Source organism: Tinamus guttatus, unplaced genomic scaffold (genome assembly GCF_059628265.1).
Source record: "Tinamus guttatus ecotype Peru unplaced genomic scaffold, ASM5962826v1 Tinamus_guttatus_pri_ptg000332l, whole genome shotgun sequence".
Lineage (NCBI taxonomy): Eukaryota > Metazoa > Chordata > Aves > Tinamiformes > Tinamidae > Tinamus > Tinamus guttatus.
In genome coordinates, this window is record NW_028288866.1 from 1023249 (window position 1) to 1047942 (window position 24694).

Consider the following 24694-nt stretch of genomic DNA (forward strand, 5'->3'; position numbering starts at 1 on the left):
ACGCTCAGCACCAGCCTTGCATGCGGGATCAGCACCGTCATTGCACGGTCTACACTGGCATTGCACGGTCGGTGCCAGTGCTGCGTGCGGAATCGTCACCGGCATCACATGGTCGACACTGGCACTGCATGTGGTGTCGGTGCTGGTGTTGGTCGGGGTCAGCGCTGTGTGCAGGACCAGCCCCGGCACTGTGCGGTCAGCATGGGTGCTCTGTACCAACGTTGCACGTTGGATCAGCCCTGGCGTTGCATGCTCAGCACCAGCACTGCATGCAGGATCAATGCTGGCATTGCACGGCCCCGGCATTCCCCATGGGATCAGCTCCGGCACTGCCCGCTCGGCACAGGATTGCACCCGTGCTCACGGCCGTCCCCTCTGCCCGCAGACGCTGCTGATGGCGCACGCGCTGCGCCGCATCCTCTACAGCACGTGGCGCCCGGCCGAGGGCCAGTTCGCCTTCGTGGCTCGCAACCCCCGCAGCCCGGCCACCAAGCTCTTCTGCCACCTCTTCGTGGGCCGCGAGGTGGGCCCGGCGCCCCGGCGCCCGCTCCCGCCGCCGCCGCCTCCCTCGGCACTCGCGCGTTGCTGTCGCCCGCAGGTGCAAACCCTCCACCTGCTGCTGTGCCGCTGCTTCCAGCTGGGCTACCTGCGCGCGCACCCCGGGGCGCAGGCGGCGGGCGAGGAGCCGCGGGCGGCCGCGGGCGCCGCGGTGCTGCGGGCGCCGCTGCACCCCGACGAGGCGTCTCCCACCGTCAAGGCGCTCGTCTCCTTCCGCCGCCTGCTCGTGCCCTCCGGCCTCGCCGGCCGGGTGGGTGCACGGCCCCCCGCTGCGTTTTGGGTGTGGGGGTGCGCGGGTGCTGCATGGGTGCCGCGGTGCATGGGGTCAAGGGGATGTGGACACGTTGGTGCATGAGTGGGTTGGGTCATTGGGTGCATGGGTGCGATGGTGCAGAGGCGCAAGGGTGCAGAGGTTCATGGGTGCACGGGTCTTCAGTTTCAGTTGCACACAGATGCATGGGTATGCGTTGATGCACAAGGGCATTGGTGCACTGCTTCCTGGGGCCATGGGTGCAGTGGTGCATGGGGGCTTTGGTGGACATGTGCAGTGGTACCCCAGTTCCTGGGTGCATCGGTGTAGGCCTACTTTGGTGCAGAGGTGCAGGTGTGCATTGGTGCCCCAGTCCCTGGGCGCACAGATGTGATGACACACGGGATCCTGTGTGCAGCGATGCAATGGTGCCCGGCTGCTCTGGTGCCTGGGTCCCTGGGCGCACGGGTGCTTTGGTGGATGGGTGCAATGGTACTCTAGTTCCGGGGTGCAGTGGTGCACGGGTAGGTGCAATGGTCCCTGGGTGCACAGACACGATGATGCACGGGTTCCCGGGTGCTTTGGTGCTCGGATCTCTGGGTGAAGGGGTGCAATGGTGCACGGGTGCTTTGGTGCATGGATGCAAGAGTACCCCAATTCCTGGGTGCGGGGGTGCAAATGATGCATGCACATGGGGGCAAGAGTGCATGGGTGCTTTGGTGCACTGGTTCCTGCGTGCTTTGGTGCATGGGTGCAATGCTGCCCGGCTGCTGGGGTGCATGCATGCATGATGACACACAGGTCCCTGTGCGCACAGCTGCATTGGTGCCCGGGTGCTCTAGTGCAGGGCTGCAGGGTGCCCGGGTGCAGGGGCACTTGCCGCGCGCTTTGCAGGAGCGGCGCCCGGAGGCCGAAGCCAGGGAGGCCGCCCGGCCGGGCAACCCCTACTGCTCGCCGGTGCTGGTGCGCAAGAAGGCCATTCGCAGCAAGGTGCTGCGCTCGGGCGCCTACCGCGACTGCGCCGCCGAGGGCCCCGCGCCCCGCGACGCCGGTGAGTGTCCCCAGGGTGCAAGGGGACCCCAGTGGCGACGGCAGCGGCTGCAAACGGGGGGCACCTCCCTGCAGCGCCCGGCGGCTGCGAGAGCAAAGGGGCGCGCGGCGGCCCGGCCCTCCTTCCCGAGAGCGACGGGGACCTCGCCGAGAGCGTCTGGGCCTTCGCTGGCATCTCCAGGTGAGCGTGACACCCCCCGGCCACCCCTCCCCGTGTCCTGGTGTCACCCGACACCCCCCGGCCACCCCTCCCCGTGTCCTGGTGTCACCCGCCGCCCGCGCTGCCCCCAGGGACGGCGGCATCGCTCTGCTGCGGCGGGACGTGCCCGGCGCCTTCCTGCTGCGCGCGGAGCCCGGCCTGCCCAACCGCTGGTGCCTCTGGGTGCGGGTGCCCTGCGGCGTCATCCCCTACTACGTGTTCAAGAGCCACCAGGGCCGGTACCGCGTGGAGGTGAGGGCGCTGCGGGGGCGTGCGGGTTCATAGCTGCACGGGTGCAATGCTGCAAGGGATCACAGCTGCACGGGTGCAATGGTGCATGAGTTCATAGCTGATGGGTGCAATGCTGCATGGTTTCACAGTGCCCAGGTGCAATGGCGCATGGGTGCACAGGTTCATAGCAGCATAGGTACAATGCTGTAGAAGTTCATAGCTGCATGGGTGCATTGGGGCAATGGTGAAGGGTGTGCAGGCTTGTGGGTGCACATGTGCAATGGGGCACGGTGGCACGGGTGCACAGGTCCACGTATGCACTGGGTGCACGGCTGCCCGGGTTTGCAGGCGCGTTGGTGCACCCGTTCACGGGCGCACAGGAGCATGTGTTCATGGGTGCACCAGGTGCAATGGTGCAGAGGTGCATTGCTGCAGTGGTACACTGCTCCATGGGTGCATGGGGTGGGGTGCATCAGGGCATGGATTCAGCAATGCATGGGTGTGCATGGGTGCATGGACACCTGATGCCTGTACAACGCACCATGCATGGATGCACGGGGGCACAGGATGCCCAAATGCACCGTGCAATGCTTCACCAGTGTGCAGAGTGGCAAGATGCACCGTGGATGGATGCACCAGCATGCAGGGTGCCTGGATGCACCGTGCATGGGTGCACTGGCATGCAGGGTACCCGGATGCACCATGCATGGATGTGCCACCACGCAGGGTGCCTGGATGCAGAGAGCATGGATGCGCTGGTGCACAGGCTGCTCCTATGCACTGTGCATGGACGCGCCGGCGTGCAGGCTGCTCGGATGCACCATGCACAGATGCGCTGGTGCACAGGCTGCTCGGATGAGCCGTGCATGGATGCACCGGCACGCAGGCTGCTCAGATATGCCGCGCATGGACGAGCTGGCACACAGCCTGCTCGGATGCACGGTGCATGGACGCGCCGGCACGCAGGCTGCTCGGATGCACGGTGCAGGGGTGCACTAGCACACAGGCTGCTCGAATGCACCGTGCATGGATGCACCGGTACACAGGCTACTCGGATGCATGGTGCATGGACGCGCCGTCACACAGGCTGCTCGGATGCACCGTGCATGGATGCATCGGTACACAGGCTGCTCAGATGCACCGTGCATGGATGTGCCGGCACACAGGCTGCTCAAATGCACCGTGCATGGACGCGCCGGGCTCACGCCGCTGTCCCCCGCGCCCGCAGCACTCCAACGCCGAGTTCTCCACGGTGCCGGCGCTGCTCGCGCACTACTCCAGCGCGCCCGGGGGCTGCTTCTGCCGCCTGGCCCCCGGGCGCCGCAACCCCGGCTACGAGGAGCGCGACGCGGCCGGCGCCGAGACGCGGCCGGCGCCCGCGGGCGGCCAGCACGAGCGCGGCTAGGCCGGGTGTACGGGCGCCGCGGCAATAAAGAGCGCGCGGGGAGCGCGGCGCCCTCGTGCAATCGACCCGAGCAGCCTCCGGGCGCTTGTGCCGCACGCTCGTGCACGGGCTCCCCGCTGGGCTTGCACGCTGCCACGGGTGCCTCGGGCCCAGTGCACGCACGTGTGCACTCCTGCGCTCACACTTGTGCCCCCCTTGCCAGCTCACACTCTTGGGTGCTTGCTGTTTTGCACGCTCCCACCTGCACGCTTGCACCGACGCGCTTGCACACGCAGGCCCTGGTGCGTGCCGGCACTCACGCACTCGCATTGCCTTGCACCTTCGTACCCCCTCTCCATGCAACCACGCTCCCGTGCACTGGCCCCTTGCACACCCAGGCCCCTTGCACACCTGTGCTCTTGCACATACAGGCTGTACACCCAGGCCCATGCACACCAAGGACCCTTGCACACCCGTGCATTTTTATGCCCAGGCCCTTGCACACCCCTGCACTTTTACGCCCAGGCCCTTGCACACCTGTGCACTTGCCCCATGCATGCCCAGGCCCTTGCACACCGGCACGCTTGCACACACAGGACCCATGCAACCTATGCACTTTTATGCCCAGGCCCTTGCACTTGCCCCATGCACGCCCAGGACCCTTGCACACCCAGGACCCTTGCACACCCGGGTCCTTGCACACCCGGGTCCTTGCACCCTCGTGCACGCCCACTCCCGCGCACGCGCGTACCCGCCCGTTCTCACGCCCTCCCGCGCACGCGCCCTGGCGCCGCCCCGCCCCTCCCCTCGCGACGCGTCGCGGTCGCCGTGGCAACGCGGGGGCCGATTGCCCGGGGGGGGGGGGTAGCGGCGCTGCGCATGCGCGGGGCTCGGGCGGCCCGGGTGGCGGGTGCGCGCGCGACGTGTCCCCCCCCCACCCCGGGTCCCCTCGGCCTTCGAGACCCCCCGGGTCCCCTCGTGTCCCCCGGCCCAACCGAGCATCCTCCCCCGCTGCAGGTCTCTCCCCCGTCCCCATCCCCCTTTTTTCCCTCCCTCCGGGTTACCCCCTTCAGGTCTTCCCGAGGTCTCCCCTTGTCCTGTTTCCCCCTAAATTTCCTTAATCACCCCTCGGACCCCCTCTCCCCCCACTCACTTTCCCCACGCCCAGTTTTACCCCAGTCTCCCCTCACATCCCCCCGAATCCCAAGTCATCTCAGGCCTCCTCCTTGGGCTCCCACCAAGCCGGAGTGGGGATGCCCTAAGCGCCCTCTGCCCCGTGCGGGAGCCGGGGGGGATCCGGGTGATTCCGAGGGGATTTGGGTGCTCCCAGGGGTATCCGGGTGCTCCCGGGGGTATCCGGGCGCTCCGGGCGCCATGGCGGAGGCGGTGAAGGTGGTGGTGCGGTGCCGGCCGCCCAGCGCGCGGGAGCAGGGCCGCGAGCTCGTGGTGCGCACGGAGAGCGCGCGCGGCCGCTGCCTCCTGCGCGCGCCGGGCGCCGCCGCCGCCGAGCCCCCCAAGCAGTTCACCTTCGACGGCGCCTACGGCGGCGAGCACAGCACCGAGCAGATCTACAACGACGTGGCCTACCCGCTCGTGGAGGTGAGCGACGCGGGGCGAGCGGCGGCCCCGGAACGGGCCGGGAAACCGGGGGGAAAAGCCCCTTCCAGCTCAGGGTGCCCTTGGAGCGGAGGAAATTCCATCCGTCCAGATGCTTATAGGAAAGACGGAACCCCCCGGGAGGCCATGCAGGAATTTCAGGGCTCCTCTTCCTCTGCGAGGGCAGGCGAAGGCTCCCGAGGGGGATTTTTACTGTCCGTTGAGGAATCTCGGAGCAGAGCGAGATGTAGCCCAGCAAAATGAGCCCGGAGACGGGGCCCGAGCATCGCCGGGCGCTCGGTGAAGCGGCCAAGCAGAGCAGGAACGCTGCAAGAAGCAACAGCTGAGTTAATTCAACCTGGTAACAGCGGGTAATTTTAAGACCCAAGTTGCTCGTCCTGAGGAGAGCAGGTTCTGGAAACGCTCCTCCAGCAGGAGTGGAGAAACAACCGGAATTGCAGAGCTTTAAGGTGGCTGTTGTATAAGCGTGTGATTTTGGGGGGAAATGCATGAAAAGAGCCTTCTAAAATGGCTGCTGGGCTTGCAGGAGCTCAGGGGGGTCCTGTGTTCCTGGTAGGAGGGGATTTTTCAGCGTCTCCCTCAAAATTTCTTAGTGTTGCAACTGGGGACTTTACATGCGGGATGCTTATTTAAACATTAAGAAATCCAAATATCTTCTGTTTATATCATGGCCCTCCGAAATAGGAACAAACGAGAATGCTGCTGTCCAAAGACTGCCCTTGAGATGGTGGATGAAATATAATATATTTGTTATTTTAAGCTAGAGACCTCCCTTTTGGCCACCCTGCAGTCAGCGAGCATCCTAGTCATCTCTCCAGTTCTCATAATATTTTCTGCCCTATGGGCAAAAATATTCCAGTCTTCTGAGCGTTGTCAGCTGGCCTTCCTGCCCGGGCCTTCTGCATGTTTTCAAACATTGCATTTTGAGGGAAAACCACCACATTTATATGGTAATAAAACACATATTTATTATCTTACTGCTGTGGCGCAGGGAGATTTTTTTCCTGCTCTACTTTTGTATCCTTTCATCTCTCAGATTTTCTCGGTGACATGTCTAACCAAGTCCTTGGCTTGTTCCTTTTAACAACCCGAGGGACTTTCCACAAGAATTTCAAAAAGCAGCTTAGATCTGCACATCTCATCCACCTCCAGGTTGCCCAGAAATTTGTTTGATGTTTATTTCCAACTCTTCCTTTTTTATATATATATATAAATAAAAGCTTTTATGCAATGGGAAAGAAATGGAGCGACTTATTTCCAGCTATGCAAAAGATAAAGGTAACGGCTTTGTGGTTCTGCTCTGATTCCAGGGTGTCACCGAGGGCTACAACGGCACGATATTCGCCTACGGCCAGACCGGCAGCGGGAAGTCGTTCACCATGCAGGGAATTGTGGATCCGGCTACGCAGAAGGGCATCATACCCAGAGCCTTCGAGCACATTTTCGAGAGCGTGCAGGTGGGTATGTAAGATGGGAAGGAGATCCCGCTGTAAAGTTGTGGGATACCTGATTTTTGTAGCTTTCTGTAGTGGTTGCTGCCCTGCTCTGAGCCACAAGCAAGGATTTGTCCTCGCAAAACCTTGGGAGGTTGAGGAATAACATCCATGCCGTTATCCATTTCCACCTGCCCTGCAAAATCGGGCAGAGCTACAAGCAGTGCCGTGCCCTAGAGCCCACTCAAGGTCTTGAACCAAAACAGCATTTTTCCCAACCCTGAACCCAGGCAGGCTGGACAAGGATATTCCCCGAGGAATGAGTGAGCGCGCTCGCCATCCTGGCTGGCCGCACACGCGTGATTTAGGGACACGAGTGGGAACAGGCTCCTTTGGCACTGTGGATTGTCTTCGATGCGGTACCGCTTATTTGTTTCTCACTCCTGGAACTATCTTTCCAGATCTGAAGTTTCACTATCACAGTCTTCTGTGGCCCCCAAGGCGATAAGAGGTTTGATGACAGTCTATTCCATTGAGGTTTCAGTCTCGGGGGTTGTAAAGTTTATTTTCCCTGGACAACAGGCAACAATGCAGCCAAAAGCTGAGGGTCTACAAAGCAGGTGTCACCTGGGACATCCTCTGTGCCCAGAATGGCCAGTGAACCTCAGAGTGTATCACATCTCAGCCTAAAGCTGGGGCCTGTGCATGGCCAGGGGAACTGTGCCCTAATCTGACTTAATTAACTCGCAGGAGAGGAGCTTTAGGCCTGAAAGCTTCAGTAGGAAAAGTGTTAAAAACAGCTGAACCTGGGAACCAAGCGCCTTGAATGATGTGATGAAGTGCTGCAGAGAGACGGGCACCCAGCTGTCACTGCGGGGTAATGCGAGATGCCTCGTTGGTTTAATTTGGAGAGCCTTATCCTAAAACCCTTCCTGTTCCATGCAGTGTGCTGAAAATGCCAAGTTCTTGGTGAGAGCCTCTTACTTGGAGATTTACAATGAAGACGTACGAGACCTTCTAGGAGCTGACACCAAGCAGAAGCTGGAGGTGAGGAGACCGCAGTCAGCACGTCCGATTAGGCCGTGCTTAAATTTGCATAGATTAGCATTAATACCTTAAGGAGGTGCAAAAGCATGCTCTGGCAGAAGAAAATGTGAAGATGGGGTGGCAAATATGGAAGCCAAGAGGTGATATGGAGGGCTGTGGTTGGAAGGAGCAGGATCCAGTTGGAGAGAGGTTCTGAGTGTCCTTGATGGTGGCCTGAAGCAGAAGCTTGGTGGGAGTTTCTTGGAAGTCGCTGGAATAAACTGCTCAGGGAGCAGTTTCTTCCTTTCACCTTGTGGCTGGTTTATGCTCTAAAGCAGGAGTCTGCACCCCATAAGTGCTTAATGTGATCCGGTGTAGGCCTGGAGGATATCGATATCTGTTGAAAAGGCTGAGCCCCTTTGAAAGGACAGAGCAGACGTTACTTCCCACCGGAATGGATGGGGAAGATGGGAATTCTCCCAGCAGGCAGGAAAATAAACTTCACTGAAATCAGAATGAAGAGGTTGATTTTTTATGGAATTTGCCTCAGCAGCTTTGCAGTTCTGCCTTTTCCCGTTATTCCGGGGGAAGACCTGCAAGGCTCCTGTCCTGATTCGCTTCCCTGCAGGATCGCCCTGGTAAAACCGAGGCACTAGCACCATCTGCTGCACAGAAGCTCCGGGATGGTGGCGGCCTCCGGCTGCCTCCCTGCGCCTTCCCGGGCAGATGTTTCCTTTTCCAGCCCCCTGCCTTGAGGAGAGGCAAATCCCGGCGCGGGCCGCGCTCCGCGGCGCCCGTGCCGGGAGAAGAGGGGGAGCAGGGGACTCGCCGTTTTCCAAGGAGCTTTTTTTGCAGATTCCCTCCCTTTGTTCCCCATCCGCGGTGACACTGGTTTCTATGACAACCGCAGTTGGCACCGGCGGGGCAGGACTTGGGCAGAACAGTTTCCAGGGAAACACTCGTCACGGCGCCGGTGACAGCGACTGGCTGTTGCTGCCTCCATGGGGAATTAAACGAGCCGTGTCCTGCGGAGCCGGAAGGACCACGCTGACCCGCTCTGCCGTGTGCCGGAGCCTGGCCCCTTTTCTTCTTGGAAATCCCATTTCTAGTTGTTTCTTTGCAGCGGTGCCTTCGTTGCCTTTTAACATCGGTGCCTTTAGGGAGGCTGTGCCCCTTGCTCCGAGGCTCACAGTCGCTTCCCATGAAATGGGACCTGGTGAAGAGCGAGTCCGTCGGAGCTCTGCTGGGATAGCATCCCGCTCCCTTGAACGTCTGTTGTGGAGCTAAACATCAGCCACATCTTCCACTGTGTGTCCTGGGGCTGCAACGTTCTCCCTTCCTCGGGGACTTGGGCTTTGCAGCATCCTCAAATGCAGCATGCAGCACATTCCTGCTGTCCCTTAGTCAAAGGCCGTGATGTAAGAGCAGTTCGGCCACGATCCTGTAACTGGATTAATCCTGGTCTTTACATTAGTCATAGGACAAGGCTCAAGTCCCTCCCAGAGCAGAGTTTTCAGCTGGCTCTGCTCTGTTCTGCACAGGTTTTTTATAGCAAAGATTCTGATTTCCATCGCTTCTCGTAGTGTGTGCATCACTGAAGTGTCTAAAGCTCCTCTCTGGAAGTCACACTGCCAGGTGCAGTATCTGTCACATATTTGACAGCCGATCATGCCACCTACATCTTGATATCCCAGCTGACTTATGATAAAGATAGGGATTTAGTTCTGCGCTCGGTGGATGCGGGGCAGAACACAGCTGCTGAAAATGATTCCAGCTCATTTAAAATTCCAGTGCGGAAGGAGCCTCAGAGGTGGCTGGCGTAGGAGGGCAGGAATCTCTTGATTGTTTTGTGTGTTTTTTAGGTAGGTTTGATGGATCACTGAAGACTTGGGAGCATTTCCATAGTTTATTAACCCGCTGCCTGGAAACTTTCTTCTGCACGATAGATAATTGCTGAAAAGGTACTATTAGGACTTAACATCTACCTCCATCCAGATGCCTGAATAGGATGTTGAAGTATCTAAAGAAAGGAACCAATTTGGAGGAAAGCTATTATGGTCCTGTGCGTGATGGGCATGACTTGAGTTTTGTCAGTGGGATCGAGATGCCCTCTGAGAGCAGAAGGGTTCAGAGAAGTTCCCAGTAGCAATATCCTTTCTTACGGAATCTGTGCTTAGGTTTTAAAAAGGGCTTTATGCTTGAAGATACGCTAGAGATTTTGCTATAATAGGTCAAAAATATTCCAATTCTTTTTTAACATAGGCGGTTTAATAATAGGGGAGGTAGAAAGCATCCCGGTGAGGAGAAACTGGGTGTCTCATGGCCTGGAGGATGGTGGAATCAATCAGCTCTTCACATGAGTCCTTTTTGCCTGTACAACCTAAAGGGTGATTCTGGGTTTTTGGGTGGTTTTGCTGCTGCTTCAGAAATACCAGTTTTCTTGGTGGTAGCCAAATAGAGCTGCTGGCCGCTGTCACAGCTGGGTGATGGGCTTTGCCAGACGGCTCGCGCGAAGCCACGCGGAGGTGTGGGTGGTTTTGCTGCTGGTGCAGCCTCGTTATACTCCTCAATAGTTAACACAGCTCCAATTTGCACGTCAATGTGTTTTCTTTCACCCTACGTCTAAGCCCTCGCGCTCGTGGGCAGCCTCCATGGTTTCCCCGGGTCCTGCTGTCCCTTGTTGTGACCCGCGTTGTCCCTGTTTGCAGCTGAAGGAGCACCCCGAGAAGGGGGTGTACGTGAAGGGCCTGTCCCTGCACACGGTGCACAGCGTGGGCCAGTGCGAGCGGATCATGGAGACGGGCTGGAGGAACCGCGCCGTGGGCTACACCCTCATGAACAAGGACTCCTCCCGCTCCCACTCCATCTTCACCATCAACATGGAAATCTGCACTGTAGGTAGGTGCTGGGGTCCCTGCGCCAGGCTTGGAGCAAGCAGAGCACACAAACAGTCAGTGCAATCTGGCCACTGATCCCGCAGTGAAATTCCAAGCGTGAAGGATTTTAGGTTTGGTAAAAATCAGAGCTGTGCCCTGACACTGGCACTCTTCACTGTATGAAATGGCTGAGGATTCATAACTCTTTTTTTTTTTTTTCTTTTTTCCTTGATTCCTTTGGGAGAGAAATGTCTTATGCTTGAACTGGGAAGACATTTCTGTCTCCTCCTGGTTCTTTAGCGTCTAAAACCTTCATTTCTGGCTAGGGCTGCTAAAAGGCACACCACATACTTTGGGTTGGACTTCATAAACTGTGGGGCCTGGAGAAATATTTTTCTGTCTTGTTTGACCTTCTTTGTAACACAACTTGGGTAATTTTGCCCAGTGATTTCTTCTTTTAGCTTAATCATGGAGCACATCATTTAAGCAAACAGCTAATCTCAGTTTAAAGACTGGAATAGGAGAGTCCCTTAATAATGTTTGAGTGACTAATTTCCCTTTCTCAAGTATCTCATTTCCATTGGCTTCCTGCCATCAGAGTCTCTTAGACTGATAAAGCTGCATCCCTGGGCCTGAACTTGGACCTGGAGAGGATTATTTCTGGGAGTAAGGAAGGAATTTGGTCTCCTGTGTCCTGTCTAGCCCTTGACCCCGGCTAAGGCTGGGAACAGCTTGGCCTCGTTTCCTTCAGCTGTTTCGGTCATGGGGAAGGTTACTCAATGCCTTCCTGAACTGCAGTTCCAGATGTCACTGACGGTACCTCATTTTCAGGAGGAGGAGGATTATGGGGTGTGTGGGATATTTGGGATTTCTCGGTTAGCACAGGGAATAGGTGCAAATCCTGTGTCTGTAAAATCCCCGCATTGCTGCTAACGAGGAAAATTAAGTATTTACACTCCTCTCATGTTCCTGATGAGTGCAGTGCTCTTAATCTAGCCTGTAACAATTTAAAGCTTTCAAAAAAGTGTTGTGTTTTGCAGAATGGCAGCTCAGAGATTTCCCCTGACAGGGAGCAGTTTCACTTATTCATTAACAGAGCTCTGGGCTATCCCCAGACCTAAATTCTGTCCTGAGACCCTGTGTTTTGCACTTTGCTGTCAGATATCAAACTCAAAATTCTTCCTGAGTTTCATTTGTAGTTGGAAGTGAATACAGGCAAGACAGTGCTCCCTTTCCTATTTTCAAGTTAACTTGATTTTACCTTTCCTCCTTTTTTTTTTCAGTTTTGATGTGGTTTAGGATTGGTTACTGATAATCCAGAGCGGTCCGGGGCAAGGTGGAGAAACGTGAAGTTTTGGCAGTTAAATAGATGGCAGCTGGAATATTCGAGCAGAAAGTTTAGGGTTCTGGCACAATCTCAGTAGCTGGATGGTTCTGCCAGGATATTCATTGGTTGAAATAGTTAACAAAGTTGGTATTTATATTGTTGTCCTTGGGCTTCCAGAAGATATGCATGGAGAAGTTCAAACTTGTTCTCCAGCTGGGCCTGCAGACCATCCCAATTTACAGGCATTTAAGGCTCTTCACAGCTACAGAGACTGGAATGACTTTTTAAAAAAGGAAAACCTTAGATTCAGGATCAGGATTGTGGCAAATACTGGGGCTTCTCTGGCTGTGGACGTATGAAAAGCACCAGTTACCATTTGTATTTTGAAAGCATTCAGAGTAGCAGATGTTTTATTCCTTTACATTGTGCTGGGGGGTGGATTTGCTGACCGGGAGGATGGTTTGGATTTGGGCAATGCTTATGCCACCAGGAAGGGCTGAGGGAACATGAGAGACCTACACAATGAGCACGGAGACTTTTGGGCTGCTGCGGGCGCTTTAGCAAGAGTCGAGGGACCTCCTTGCACCATGGAAACAAACCCACTAAGCTCCCTGCTGGAAACAACAGCCTCCTTGGGTAAAAGTCCTGGCAGGAGCCAAAACAACTTTTCAGTTGCCAAGTCGCTGTTTATATGAAGCAAGGGAGAGAAGGGGGGGAAAGGGTTAGAAAACCTGCTTTTTCTCACTGTCCATTCATCCTGGCACTCGGGAAGGAGGGTGAGAGAATGGACTCTTCGAGCTCCATCTGTTGTTTTCCTCTTCTCCCCCATGCCTTGACATGCCAGAAACATCTGGACTGAAGCAATTAGCAGAGCTCTGCTGCAACCGTTAGCTTCTACTGTTAACAATCTCTTACTGTAACTGGAAAAATATCCCGGGGCAGTGTTTTTTGTTATGCTTACCTGAGAACTTCTAACTTTTCCCCCAAGCATCAGACTATTCTTTGTTCGTGTTTAGGTTTTCTCTGCAGTTGTACAGCTTAACACGGGCTAAATTCAAGGTTAGGTATTGTGGAAATCCCTGAGATGTCTGCAAGAGGCGAAACCTTCCTGCATCCTGGTGTGAGTCTGTGCTTGGAGCACTCCAGGAGTCCTTCCCTTGAAGAAGGGAATTCCTGGCAAGGAATGATTGTGGCAGGGATATGTGACAGCGAGATCCAGCACTTAGGAGGGTAGTCTGTCATTTGGGAAGGTCTGTCCAAGTCCTTGCTCATGAGTTCCCCAAATGAGGCTGGGAAAGATTATTCTTGACCAGTTTGCTGGGTGTAAAATGGGCGAATGGCACCGTTGTCTCCGCAGAGGAGGGAAGGACGTCAGAGACTACCAGGCTGGCCAGCGAAACCGAGGGCTTCTTGAAGCACTTGGATGCAACGTGTCTTAGTCACAGGGGATTTGTATCATCATGTTGGCTGGAAATCTTGCCCAGAAATGTAGGTCATGAAGCAGGTATTATTACATGCAGGAGGTGTGCTGTGCTTCTAGGTAGCTGTTAACTCGCTGTTACCCTCAGCTCCCTTCTTGCCATGCAGGTACGATGGAAGGGAGCTCCCTGCGGAGACCTGGCTCCTCATCCTGGCGGCCGGGCTCCCGAGTTCAGCCCTGATTTCTCTGAATTGTCTCGTTTCTTGCATATGTTCCCTCATCTTCCTTTCTCCTTGAGCACGCTGTGGTTTGAGCAGGAACAGATGCTGCCGAGCGTGCCTGCGTGCTGAGTCACTGCGCCGCTCCAGAGCTGTCTGGACAAGGGGGAAGATTTGCCTCGCTGCTCGCATGTTTGCGCTGTCTTGGGACAGAGCGCCAGATGGTGGTCCTGGATGGTATTTGGATCTCTTGATAGGATTTAGGGGTTTTATTTTTATTTTTTGAAGCATGGCAGGAAGCTACTTGAACACCTCCCCTGATTAGGGTAGGTCTTGGGGAAAAGCTGTTGTTTGGAAATTCGTGGAAATGCTGTTTCCCACTCTAGGGGTTCCTCCAGCCCTGGCATGGTGGTCTCTAGAACTGACCTTCCTGTCTTCCTCCCTGTGTCATGAAGGCATTTGGAGAGCTCACCCTTCAGCCTCCTCCTTCCCTTTAGTCTTGCTCCAGCTGCTGCCTGTCGAGTCCCATTCGAGCTTCATACTCCCTCCTGCTGTCAGTCGTGATTTAACTTTGGGAAATAATCCGGGGAGGAAAGAAATTCTGAAATCCGTGGTCTGGTCTTGGTACTTGTAGAGGCTTTTGCATAAAAATCTAACCACACTGAGCTCCTAGGGAAGTCTTTGGAGGCTTTGTGACCCAGTGGGTAGTAACGGTTATGAATTTTTATGGCATCCTCTAGAAATGGTTCTGAAAAGCACAAAAACATATAGTTCTAAAATTAAGTAGCTATTTGCTTAAGGGAACCAGGGTCCAAATGCAAAGAATGGGGCTTGAACTGAAACGGTGCCAAAAGAAATTTTTGCTTTTCTTGTTATGAAGAGGTTAGAAGACCCTAACCCCAAATTATTTCCTGCAGATGAGAGAGGGCAGGATCACCTTAGGGCTGCCAAACTCAACCTAGTGGACCTGGCGGGCAGCGAGAGGCAGTCAAAAACCGGAGCCACGGGGGAACGGCTCAAGGAGGCCACCAAAATCAACCTGTCGCTCTCGGCTCTGGGCAACGTCATCTCAGCCCTGGTCGATGGCCGGTGTAAACACATCCCCTACCGAGACTCCAAGCTGACGAGGCTGCTGCAGGACTCCCTCGGAGGGAACACCAAGACCCTCATGGTCGCCTGCTTGTCTCCGGCCGACAGCAACTATGACGAGACCCTGAGCACGTTGCGCTACGCGAATCGAGCGAAGAACATCAAGAACAAGCCCTGTATCAATGAGGACCCCAAGGATACTCTGCTGAGAGAGTATCAGGAGGAGATTAAGAAGCTGAAGGCTATTTTAGCTGAGCAGATGAGCACGAATACCTTGGCAGGTAAGAGAGACCTCAGTAGCTCCGCAGATGTTTTAGCTTTAGTTACACATCAAGTGCTCATTGGGTTTCGCCTCAGCCATTCCATTACCTGTTAGGAAGAGCTCTCCTCCATTCTGCCAGTTCTACTTGTTCTGCACTGTTGTCAAACTGACCCTATTCCACTCTGCACAGCCCCTCTCAATTATCCTGTGTTTTCCCTTGTCTTCAGTGATGACAAATTCTGTTAAAAAGGCTGATGTGATTCAAATCCGTGGTGGTTCTTGGTAATTCTAGCTTGGATTTGGTCAGTTGCAGAAGAGAGGGTACAGCTGGCAGAACAAAGACAAGCTGCTAAGGAAATAATAATGTAAAATTCTTTACTAAATATTCCTATTTCTTTTCAAAATTAGCATTCAGCCCTTTTTCTCCTTGTGATTTTTGGACCCTACAAGAAGAGTATTGCCCTGCTTGCCCAGAAACACTGTGCTCTATTTGAGGCTTCAGCCCAGCCTCCACTAACTCGCTCTTTGCTGTGAAGCAGGAATAGTGAATGTGAGGACAAATGGGAAAGAGACATCTCAAGGAAGTTTATTACTTTCTGAGAATTATACCTCTCTGTTGAAAGTTGCCCGTTTTTCTTTTCTTTTACCTTTCATCTCCTTCCAAGGGTATTTTCTTTTGAAAATCCGTTAGCATATCCCTGGAAACAAGTCTCCTGTTATTCTGTGAAAGAGATTAACTTTATATTTGCTTTCATATACCTGAAGCTTAAATGTCTACTCCTCTGCTCAGCAGTGACTCCTTCTCTCCCCACACCTGTGGAATCCCAGGCCGGTGGGCGTTCTGACAGCGTGGTTAGGGAGCACGTGGATTGAGCTCTTCTTTGTTCTGTTTCCAGGCATTGTACAGATAATCCCACCCGGCAACTGCGACTGATTTTTATTTCTGCTTTGCTTTGCAGGGCTTTTACCTGCTGAGACTGCTCCCCTGGAAATGAAGCCAGCTCCTCTTCTTGAATCCCAGTCAGATGTTGAAGCAGAGAAAGAGCTGATCAGACAAGTAAGGAAGGGGGTATCCATACTGTCTTCTATGGATGCTCCTAGGATTTTCTAATACAAATACAGTGCAGGAGTCTGTGATGTAGCCTTCTCAATACACATTTTTTTGGTTGACTTTTCTTAAGGACAGGATGTATGCTGTTAGGGGACTTACTTCAATACCATTTTCTCTCAGTGTTTTTTCCCACTTCCCTGGAGATGGATTGGAACGGATTCCCAAAAAGACTTTTTGAAGCACGTGTATCAAAAAGAGGAAAGTACATGTGAAACTTAGATTTGTCCTGTCTGAGGAGGGAGAAATAAGGAGAGAAAGGCAGTAGACAATGTCAGTAACAGTAAAAGGATGAAGAAAAAGAGAAAGGGGGGATGGATCCAGGAGGAAGAAAGAGGTGCTGAGGAGACAAAGAGAATAGGGAATAAACTTTCTCCTTGCTCTTTACAAAGCCCCTTCCAGGGCGCCGCGTATGCCCAAGATGATCATTTTCTGTGAAGAGGCGAAAGATGGCAGTTCTAGGGCTAACACGTCGCCTTTCCTCAGCTCCGTGTCCACCTACATCGCAGAAAAACGTCCATTAGCAGAGGCCAGTCGAGTGTCGTGGTGGTGGACACGGGACCGGCTGGGTGCAGCCAGGAGCAGGGGGCTGCCTCGGGCTCTCTGCTCTGCCTTTCAGGAGTACGAGCTGAGGCTGGCCCTGCTCAAGGCGGATTTTGAGGCCGAGCAGGAATCCCGTGCCCGCCTCGAGGAGGACATGAGTAGCCTGAAGAACTCCTACGATCGCAAGCTGTCCGCTCTGGAGGAGAGCCTCAGGAAGGAAGCAGGTGTGGACGAGGCAGGTGGAGGGTGCTAGAGTGAGTCCAGCCCAGGCTGAAAGTTCCCCAATGCTGGTAATAAACTAGCGTGTTTCCTCTGGGCATGTGTGAAAACATATTTTCTTACAAAGTGGCAGCTATTGCAACATGTAAAGTGGCAGTGACTACTAGCAAGTGCTGCCTGGCAGCAACCGCAGTCCCTGTTTTCATCCCTCCTGTCCCTTATCTATAGCAGCAGCGTTAAGTCTGGCTCTCCTGGGCCCTTCTTAAGACTCTTGGTCCCAGCTTGGTCTCCTCGCCCATCTCCCCCACGTCAGGACCTGCCTGGCCCTGCTCTGCGAGCCCTGGGGCAGTGAAATGCAGCTCTGCCTGTGTAGACAGAATTTCCTCTGCCTTTAGCAGCAGAGGCTTGACCTGCAGAGATGACGGGTCTCGGCACGCAGCGCTCGGCCTTATCGGGTTGGTTCTGCTCAACTCACGTGCCCGAGACCAGGGTGGCTGCAGAGCCTCTTGCTGCATGCAAATGGGCTGCAGCTCTTGGTCTCCCGGTGAATTATCAACACCATCGCTTTGCTGGAGGGCAGATATTCTGCTTACGCACCTGTAAATTACTCCCAGCTGTCCTCTTCGCTGCTGCTTTTCATTTATGCTCCTGTACTGCCTCAGAGCATGTTTTGTAATGTGCTTATTCAGCACTTAACGGTCAATATTAATTATTGAACCTATAACACAAGATTTTGATGCTATCATTTCCTAAGTGAGAGGTTGTTTTTTTTTTCCCTCTGATTATAACTGCGTGCCCCCCAGCTGTCTGAAATAGATTATTTGTGTGTGAACAGGAGGATCCCAGCTCTCCCAGCCTTGTAAGACCTTTATTACTCACTTGACCTGCCCTCTGGGTCTCCGATGGCTTTTACTGACCAGTGTGTGAAAGTAAATAATGGGGCATTTCCTCCCAGATGTGTAGCTCTCAGCTTCTGGTAAAGATTTTGAATGATGTTTTTACAAATTTACATTTTGCTTCTGCAGAGCTCATCGTTGACATTGTGGGTATTTCCCCTTTTGCTCTCCAGAAGCTGTCACGAGAACTGAAGCTGCTCCCAATGAGACACCTTTGCCTGAAGACTCTGTTGTTGAAGCAGATGAAGAACCAACGTCAGCCAAGGTACCCTTGGGGCTAATTGTCACGCTTGGGTTGAATAAACTTTCCTGCTTGTCATCAGCATCTGCTGGGTGTTCACAAATCTGCTTAAGTGTGTTGTTATCTATTTTTTCCTATATCTGCCTCTGGGGCAGGGCCTAATACCAGTTAAACGTGCACAGCAGCACATTTAGGGCAGAATATGAGAAAAGTAACTGAAGAACGGGGAGGAAAATAGTTTTTCCAGTGCTTAAACCTCATCCTACTGAATCCCAGAGTGCTGAAGACAGCGTGGGAGTCCTGGTGACTTGGAGCACAGTACCTTGAGTTGGTAGTTTGGTGTTTGAGCTACCCCAGTCCTCGCACGGCATCATCTCAGAGCTGCAGCCTCTGGTTTCCTTTTGTCCTTAGGACCCCGCAGAGCCTCAGGCAGCTCAAGGCACTGGCAGTGTGACCAGGGAGAGCAGCAGAGCAGAGGTGGCTGTCACTGCTGAGAGGATTTCAATGCCTGTAGACCAGCAGCAGGTGCTTGCCAGGTCAGTGACTGTACGAGATACCTCTGGTCCTGTGAACTGTCTCCTGTGTATTGCACATAGGCAAGAAGCCATCCTGTTCTTGCATAATATTATAACTGTTGAGCTTCAGCTGTGTGCACAGTGCACCATAAAAGTAAATGCATATTCTTCCATCCCCAAATCAACTCTGTCCTCTTTGAGTTAAATGGCAACTGGGGCATTAGATGATGCCAAGAATTTTGCCAGAGATGCTAAATGCCTGAGAACTAAGTTTTAGGGACACGTGATTCCTGCACCTGGATCACATTATTGGGATGTAAGGGGTGCAGATTTAAGGCTCACGCTTGGCTCATCTCATATGTTTCTTACCCTGGTTTTCCTCCGAGATGCACGTTCCTTGCATATACCAGAAGCAAATTCTGCTGATTTCTATATTTTACCCAATTGTGTGGAATTACGTTAAAATTAGAAATACTTAACATAACATCTCCTATCGTGGATGATAGAGTTTCCTTCTGAGAAGTTTCACGTCCTTTAACTACTCTTTTAGCTTTACTATGAGCAATTATGGAGCATACTTGCTCTTTTGGGCTTCTCTAGCTGAAAAAGAAGCCATTGAGAAATACAGAATAGCACCGCCTGTGATTTGCAGATTTTGTTCATAGAGAAGGCTCTAAAGAAGCCATTCATTTTGATTATATCAAATCTTAATAATCCTATTGCCAAGTTCCTTTTTGTAACAAACAAGGACAAAATACTCTCCCAATTACATTGTTAAAATCAAAGTTCTCTGCAGATTAGGCAGGATGGTTTGGCTCCACAGGCATGGGATTTTCAAAGCCTCTTTTTAAAAGGTTTCCCCATCAGGATGGCTGTGAGATCTCTGATATTCAGCAAAGCAGGATTCACTTGTGCATTCAGCAAAAGATACTGAAGGCAATTGGGGAAGTGCAGTAAAGTAGAAGAGCAAGTCACCTGTGGAGGACACCGGAGCTCCTTAGCGGTGGGTTTGAAGACAGCTAAGAGGATATTATCAGTGTAGGTTTCACCAGGAGTGGGATTTTCTCCAATTTCAGCCTGTGCTGACCAACCCCTGAGATATCTTCTCTGCTGCCCATCCCAGTGCAGCCAAATAAAACAGCTCTGAATTGCAGCATGTCTTGTCTGGATAGGTATGAGCCACATCGGGGGAAAACGGTGGCCTACAGTTGCTTCTGGCATGTGCATCAGTGCAACAGGCCCCTTTTTGTAATCCTCTGCACAGCCAGGCATTAGAGGAACATTGCCATATTCCAAAGGCAGCAGTAACTCTACATGAGCTGGGAGGGGAACAGATTTTCTCTCAAGCGTGCAAAATGTCTCGAAACAGATTGCTCCCTCAGGATGTGTGGCTGCCAGCTTGTCCGGTGACTCACGGAAGGACACTTGCTCTTACGCTTTGTCAAATATTTATCTGCCTTCCGGGGGTTTCGCCGCGGGCGTCAAGATCAGCAGGGCTGCAGCAGGGTTGCCCTTAAAAGGCAGACCAGGGTGCATTAAAGAACGGTGCTCCGGTCCCTGGGCTGCTTTCAGGAGCCACACTGCTATGTTTTTAGCGGGGTGGGAGCTCACTGCTTGCACTGCTTCACTCTCCAAAGTCTGCCTGACCCTCAGGCTACCCCCAAATCCCTCTGCCCTCCTGGCAGCAGCACTGGGCTGTGCTGGGGCATAGGGAGCTCATGGGGATGTGAGGACGAGCTCTGCTTCAAACGTGGGCCTGTGTCTGTGCCCAGGCTGGGGTAGCCCGGGTCACGAAACCCTTTGCTGATACTGCATCAAGAGAGAAAACCTGCTGCAGCTTCCAGCCATGCTGCTCCCCCAGCCACCGCTTAAAGTATTGGTTTGCATTTTTGGCACATTCTGTGCTTGCTTTGAGAGCTTTCAGAGCAAGAAAGAAGAAGTGAAATATGTGTTACACAAAACTGTTTTTAAGAGAATTCTGTGAGTGTGGAAGCTGATTTCCAGGCGTATTTGGATGACAAAGGCACTCGGAGTAGCAGGCGCTTTGGCTTGGGTCCACGTCAGTGTTTATGACAAAGTGTCATTAAAAGTGGAATTTGCCATCACTAATCTCAGAAGAAACGACGACTTCTGTGTCGCATCTTTCCAAGTGCCCTTCAGGTAGGGAATGTTTCTTTGCGTGGCTGATCTGAGAGGTGTTTGCCTTTCCCAGGCTGCAGATGCTGGAACAGCAGGTAGTAGGGGGAGAACAGGCTAAAAACAAGGACCTCAAAGAAAAGCATAAACGGCGAAAGAAGTACGCAGCCGAGCGGAGGATGCAGCTGGTGGCCGCACTGCACAACTCCAGCGAGGACAGCAGCGACTGGGTCCTGCTCAACGTCTACGACTCCATCCAGGAAGAGGTACGAGCCAAGAGCAAACTTCTGGAGAAGATGCAGAGAAAGGTGAGCCTGCAAAAGCAGCTTTTGACTACCCCTGCTGCATTTAGGGAGCATTCGGTGTGTTTATTCTCTGGATGGCTTTTAAATGTATTTATCTGACATATCCTCATATCCTATCTTTCCTCCTCTGCTTCCATGTTCTTCACACTGAGGCGTTGCAGGAAGCCTGTCTAGAGAACATCTCTGCCTGTGTCTAATATTTCATGTGTGCACCCGTGTTATTACCTATGAGGTTTCTTGTGTGCATGCCTATAAAATATTTGCTGTAGTATCACTCACAGTGCTGAAACAAGTCGTTCCCTGTCTGCTGCTTTCTCAAGGCCTCACCTGACCGTTTTCCACCTTGTTGTGTAAGAGTTTAGCTGTGTGAACACGTCTGTTCATGGGAGAGGATGCGACTCCCTCTGCCGGCGTGTGCAATCTATTACATGACTGAGAAATCAGAAATCTAAAGCACTGAAGCTTCTGTTATTTAAAAAGTGAGAAGTAACTGTATGTGTTCTCATCAACCTTGTCATCTTTTGGACATGGCTAAGTTGCCGTCTTCAACCCATTCTAAATCCGCAGCATAGAATAACGTATCTCCTTGTCGCATGTTTGAGTTTGGCCACCCTACTTCCCTGTAAGTGCCTCCTCATTCTTGCATAAGGGGACAGTGAAAATAAAAATTGCCTGTCCACTTTCTCAAGCTGTTCATTATTTCTTATGCTTCTTCCTTATTTGTCTTCAGAGGAAACTGCATGATTTCTGTGACAAATTTCCACGCTCGTCTCCGTTATAACCCCAACTAGCCGTTTTGTTTTTATGCCCCAGCTGCGGGCTGCCGAGACGGAGATCAGAGATTTGCAGTCGGAGTTTGAGCTGGAAAAGATCGATTACCTGGGCACCATCCGGCGGCTGGAGCGCGACTCCATGCTCCTCCAACAGCTGCTGGAGCGGGTGCAGGCCCTCGTCCGGCGCGACTGCAACTACAGCAACCTGGAGAAGATCAAGCGCGAGTGCGTCTGGGATGAGGAGGCTGCCTGCTGGAGAATTCCAGACCTTGTCCTTCAGAAAACCAGCCTTCCTGCAGGTAAGGGGAGCATCTTGACTCCACGGCTGTCCCCCGGCTCCTTCCCAGCTCAGCAGCACATCAGCTTGCTGTTTATCCCGTTTGGATTGTGCTCGCTTGTAAAGTCTTGCGTGTAGAGCACAGGCTGGAGTTTTTCTGGAAAGTCTGGATAATAACCTAGTTTAATGAGGACAAAACCACCTCTTTGTGGTGGAGTGGAAGCAGGCAGGCACAGGGTTCCCTGCCCAGGCACATGTGGTCAGTACTGCAGGTCTCTTCTGGGGAGACTGAATTTGCAGCTAGCGCTTAAACCAAATGTCAGCCCTTTGAAAGCTGCTCATCCCAGGATCTGAAAGCACTTTATGCCACTAATGAGTGAACCCAGCAGTTCCTGCAATGTGGTGTTACAAGACTTGTTCCAAAGCTTGAGCAGCTAAGGCAAGGAAAGAGCTTGATTTCAGCTTGGTGGCTTTCCTGGAGTTTCACAGGGACTTTTTTTTCGACCCAAAATTAGAATTTGGGGTCCTTGTGCTCTTCATGTGCTTATGTGGTGCCTTAGCCAGAGGGGTGGGTTGCCTTCCCTGTAAATCTTCCCTCCAAGAGTTGGTGAACTCGCATGTTACTGCCTTAGCTGGCGCATATCCTATCCCGGTCCTTGGATGCAAATCACACTAAGGGTCCTTGAAGCCTCTCCGTTAGCCCAGTAACAGTGGTGGGGATCGAGTTGCTCCATCATGAGTGTAATTGTTTTAGAGATGATGGCCTTTTAATATTTTGTGTTTTCTCATAGCAGTTTCTTCGCTGCCACAGGCGAAACCTGCCAAAAAGAGCCCTTCAGCTGAGAGTGGAGAACTAGCAATGGTAAATTGTATTTCTTTTCCTCCTGGGGTCCTGGGAAGCCCTGCTGAGGAGTCCTTGTGGTTCACATGTGTGCTGGGTCTGCTGTGGGCAGAACAACAACACCACGGCAGTTGTATGTAGTCGGTGTGAGCCAGCAGGATCACAGCAAAGGACCCTGGAAGGATGTGTAAAATGGAGTAAACGGCAAAGCAGAGCACTTAGCAGCACAATTTGGTGACTAGAGGAATACAGAGGCTCGACTTGGACGTGCTGGTGGTTTGGGACCAGCAAAGACCACCCTGCCTGTGAGCAGGCAGAGCGCTAGTACGGCCCTGATAAGTTGGGCCATCACCTATATAGTGAAATATATATTTGTGTAAGCAAGAACTTGTTTGTATCTCATGTTACGGTACTTGGCAGTATTTCTAAGCCTCAAGCTGTGACACTCGGGTGTCTAAGAGCTAGTGTTTCTGGATTCCAGCAAGAGGAAGACCGCTACAAGCTGATGTTGAGCAGGAGTGACAGTGAGAACATCGCCAGCAACTACTTCCGACCCAAGCGAGCCAGTCAGATTGTTAACGCCGACCCCACGAAGAGCAGAGGTAAAAGGGGCTCTGGGGTCTTTTGCCCAATACATTGTTGCTGTTCATCTTAATTCCTTAGGAGTAAATGTCCTGGGGTGCTGATTTTTGGGGAGCACTGGCCTGCATGTCATTCTGCTTCAGCTGGCCGTAGATGTAGTTCTCCGTGACAAGCACCCTTGATGCACGTGGCAAAACTTGGATTAGGAGTGTGAACACCTAAAAACAGAAGCACTAGTGCACGCCCTTGAATTGACACAAATATCCTGCAGAATGAGGTGAAGTTTTGATTAAAAAAATGTATTTTACAGAGCTCCAGACCTTTGTTGCTCCAGGACACAAAATAAACGTTGCTGATTTGCAGAACGTTTGAAATACTTCCTCTTTTGGTTACTGGCTACAGTCTCCCCTAGATGCATACAACAAAAAGAAATCCCTACCAAATATCAGGGTTAAGTGGCACGGAATTACTGTGTCCGTGTTGGTCTTCAAGAGCTGCTGATTGCAGAGCAAAATCCACCCTGCTACTGTTTGCTTTTTGCCCAGCAGCTTCAGTGAGCAGGTCAGGATCTGCCTGGGGTACAGAGATGCCCACCCTGCTCTTGAAAACCCACCTTGGTAGGGCAACTGGGAGTGAATAAATAACTGGTGTTACCACTCTCAGCAGCGGTGCCTGTCCCTGGGGCACCCGAGTGCTTCAATTAGAGAGCGCAAACAAAGCCAGCACTAAACGAAGCACTTATCAGTGTTTAAACAAACTAAATGAGGATGGCCGTGTGTGTTTTTCCCAAAACGTGGGGGTCACCAAAGACGTGGGGGTCACCAAAGTGGGCAGCATGTCAGTCCAGTGGCCGAGTTTGTTAATGTGTGGAAATAAAATATGGGCATTTCTGCCCTTTATTAAAGGTCGCGGCTAAAGCCAGAATGGCGCGGGGACCATTCTGTACCCGAGCGGGTGCCACGGCTAACGGCAGCCTGTCCCTTTCCTTCCAGCTCCCCGCAGTCCTGGCTCGGGCCTGAGCCTCCCTTTGAGCAACAGCGCGGCCTCGGCCCCGCCGGCGCCGGGGCTGCCCCAGCCGCGGCCCTTCCGCCTCGAATCGCTCGACTTCACCACGCCGGCCGCCAAAACCAAGCGCAAAAAGGGCAAAGGCGCCTTCGGCAGCGACCTGTTCTGAGGGCGGCAGCTCCAGGTTTGACGCAAGCCAGACGACGGGAAGAGCGGGGACACAACGGTGGCTTCTGGAGCCTTTGGAGCGAGCGCTCGGGGCCGCTTTTGCAGGGAACCCCCCTGCGCTTGGGCCTCGGCAGCCATCCTCAGG

At 53.1% G+C, this 24694-nt stretch overlaps 1 protein-coding gene across 1 annotated transcript; it reads left to right on the forward strand.

Moving 5' to 3' along the window:
* Positions 1 to 385: 385 nt before the first annotated feature.
* KIF17 (kinesin family member 17) lies at positions 386 to 24557 on the forward strand. Its single transcript, XM_088529476.1, has 20 exons — positions 386 to 523; positions 599 to 808; positions 1703 to 1859; positions 1934 to 2039; positions 2150 to 2309; positions 3517 to 3688; positions 5003 to 5271; positions 6600 to 6746; positions 7668 to 7769; positions 10457 to 10646; positions 14507 to 14959; positions 15900 to 15997; positions 16668 to 16815; positions 17880 to 17971; positions 18359 to 18483; positions 20675 to 20906; positions 21717 to 21975; positions 22745 to 22815; positions 23276 to 23396; positions 24369 to 24557. Exons 1-20 carry the CDS (start codon positions 395 to 397, stop codon positions 24548 to 24550), a joined length of 3423 nt encoding a protein of 1140 aa, XP_088385602.1. The 5' UTR covers positions 386 to 394; the 3' UTR covers positions 24551 to 24557.
* The last annotated feature ends 137 nt before the right edge of the window (positions 24558 to 24694 follow it).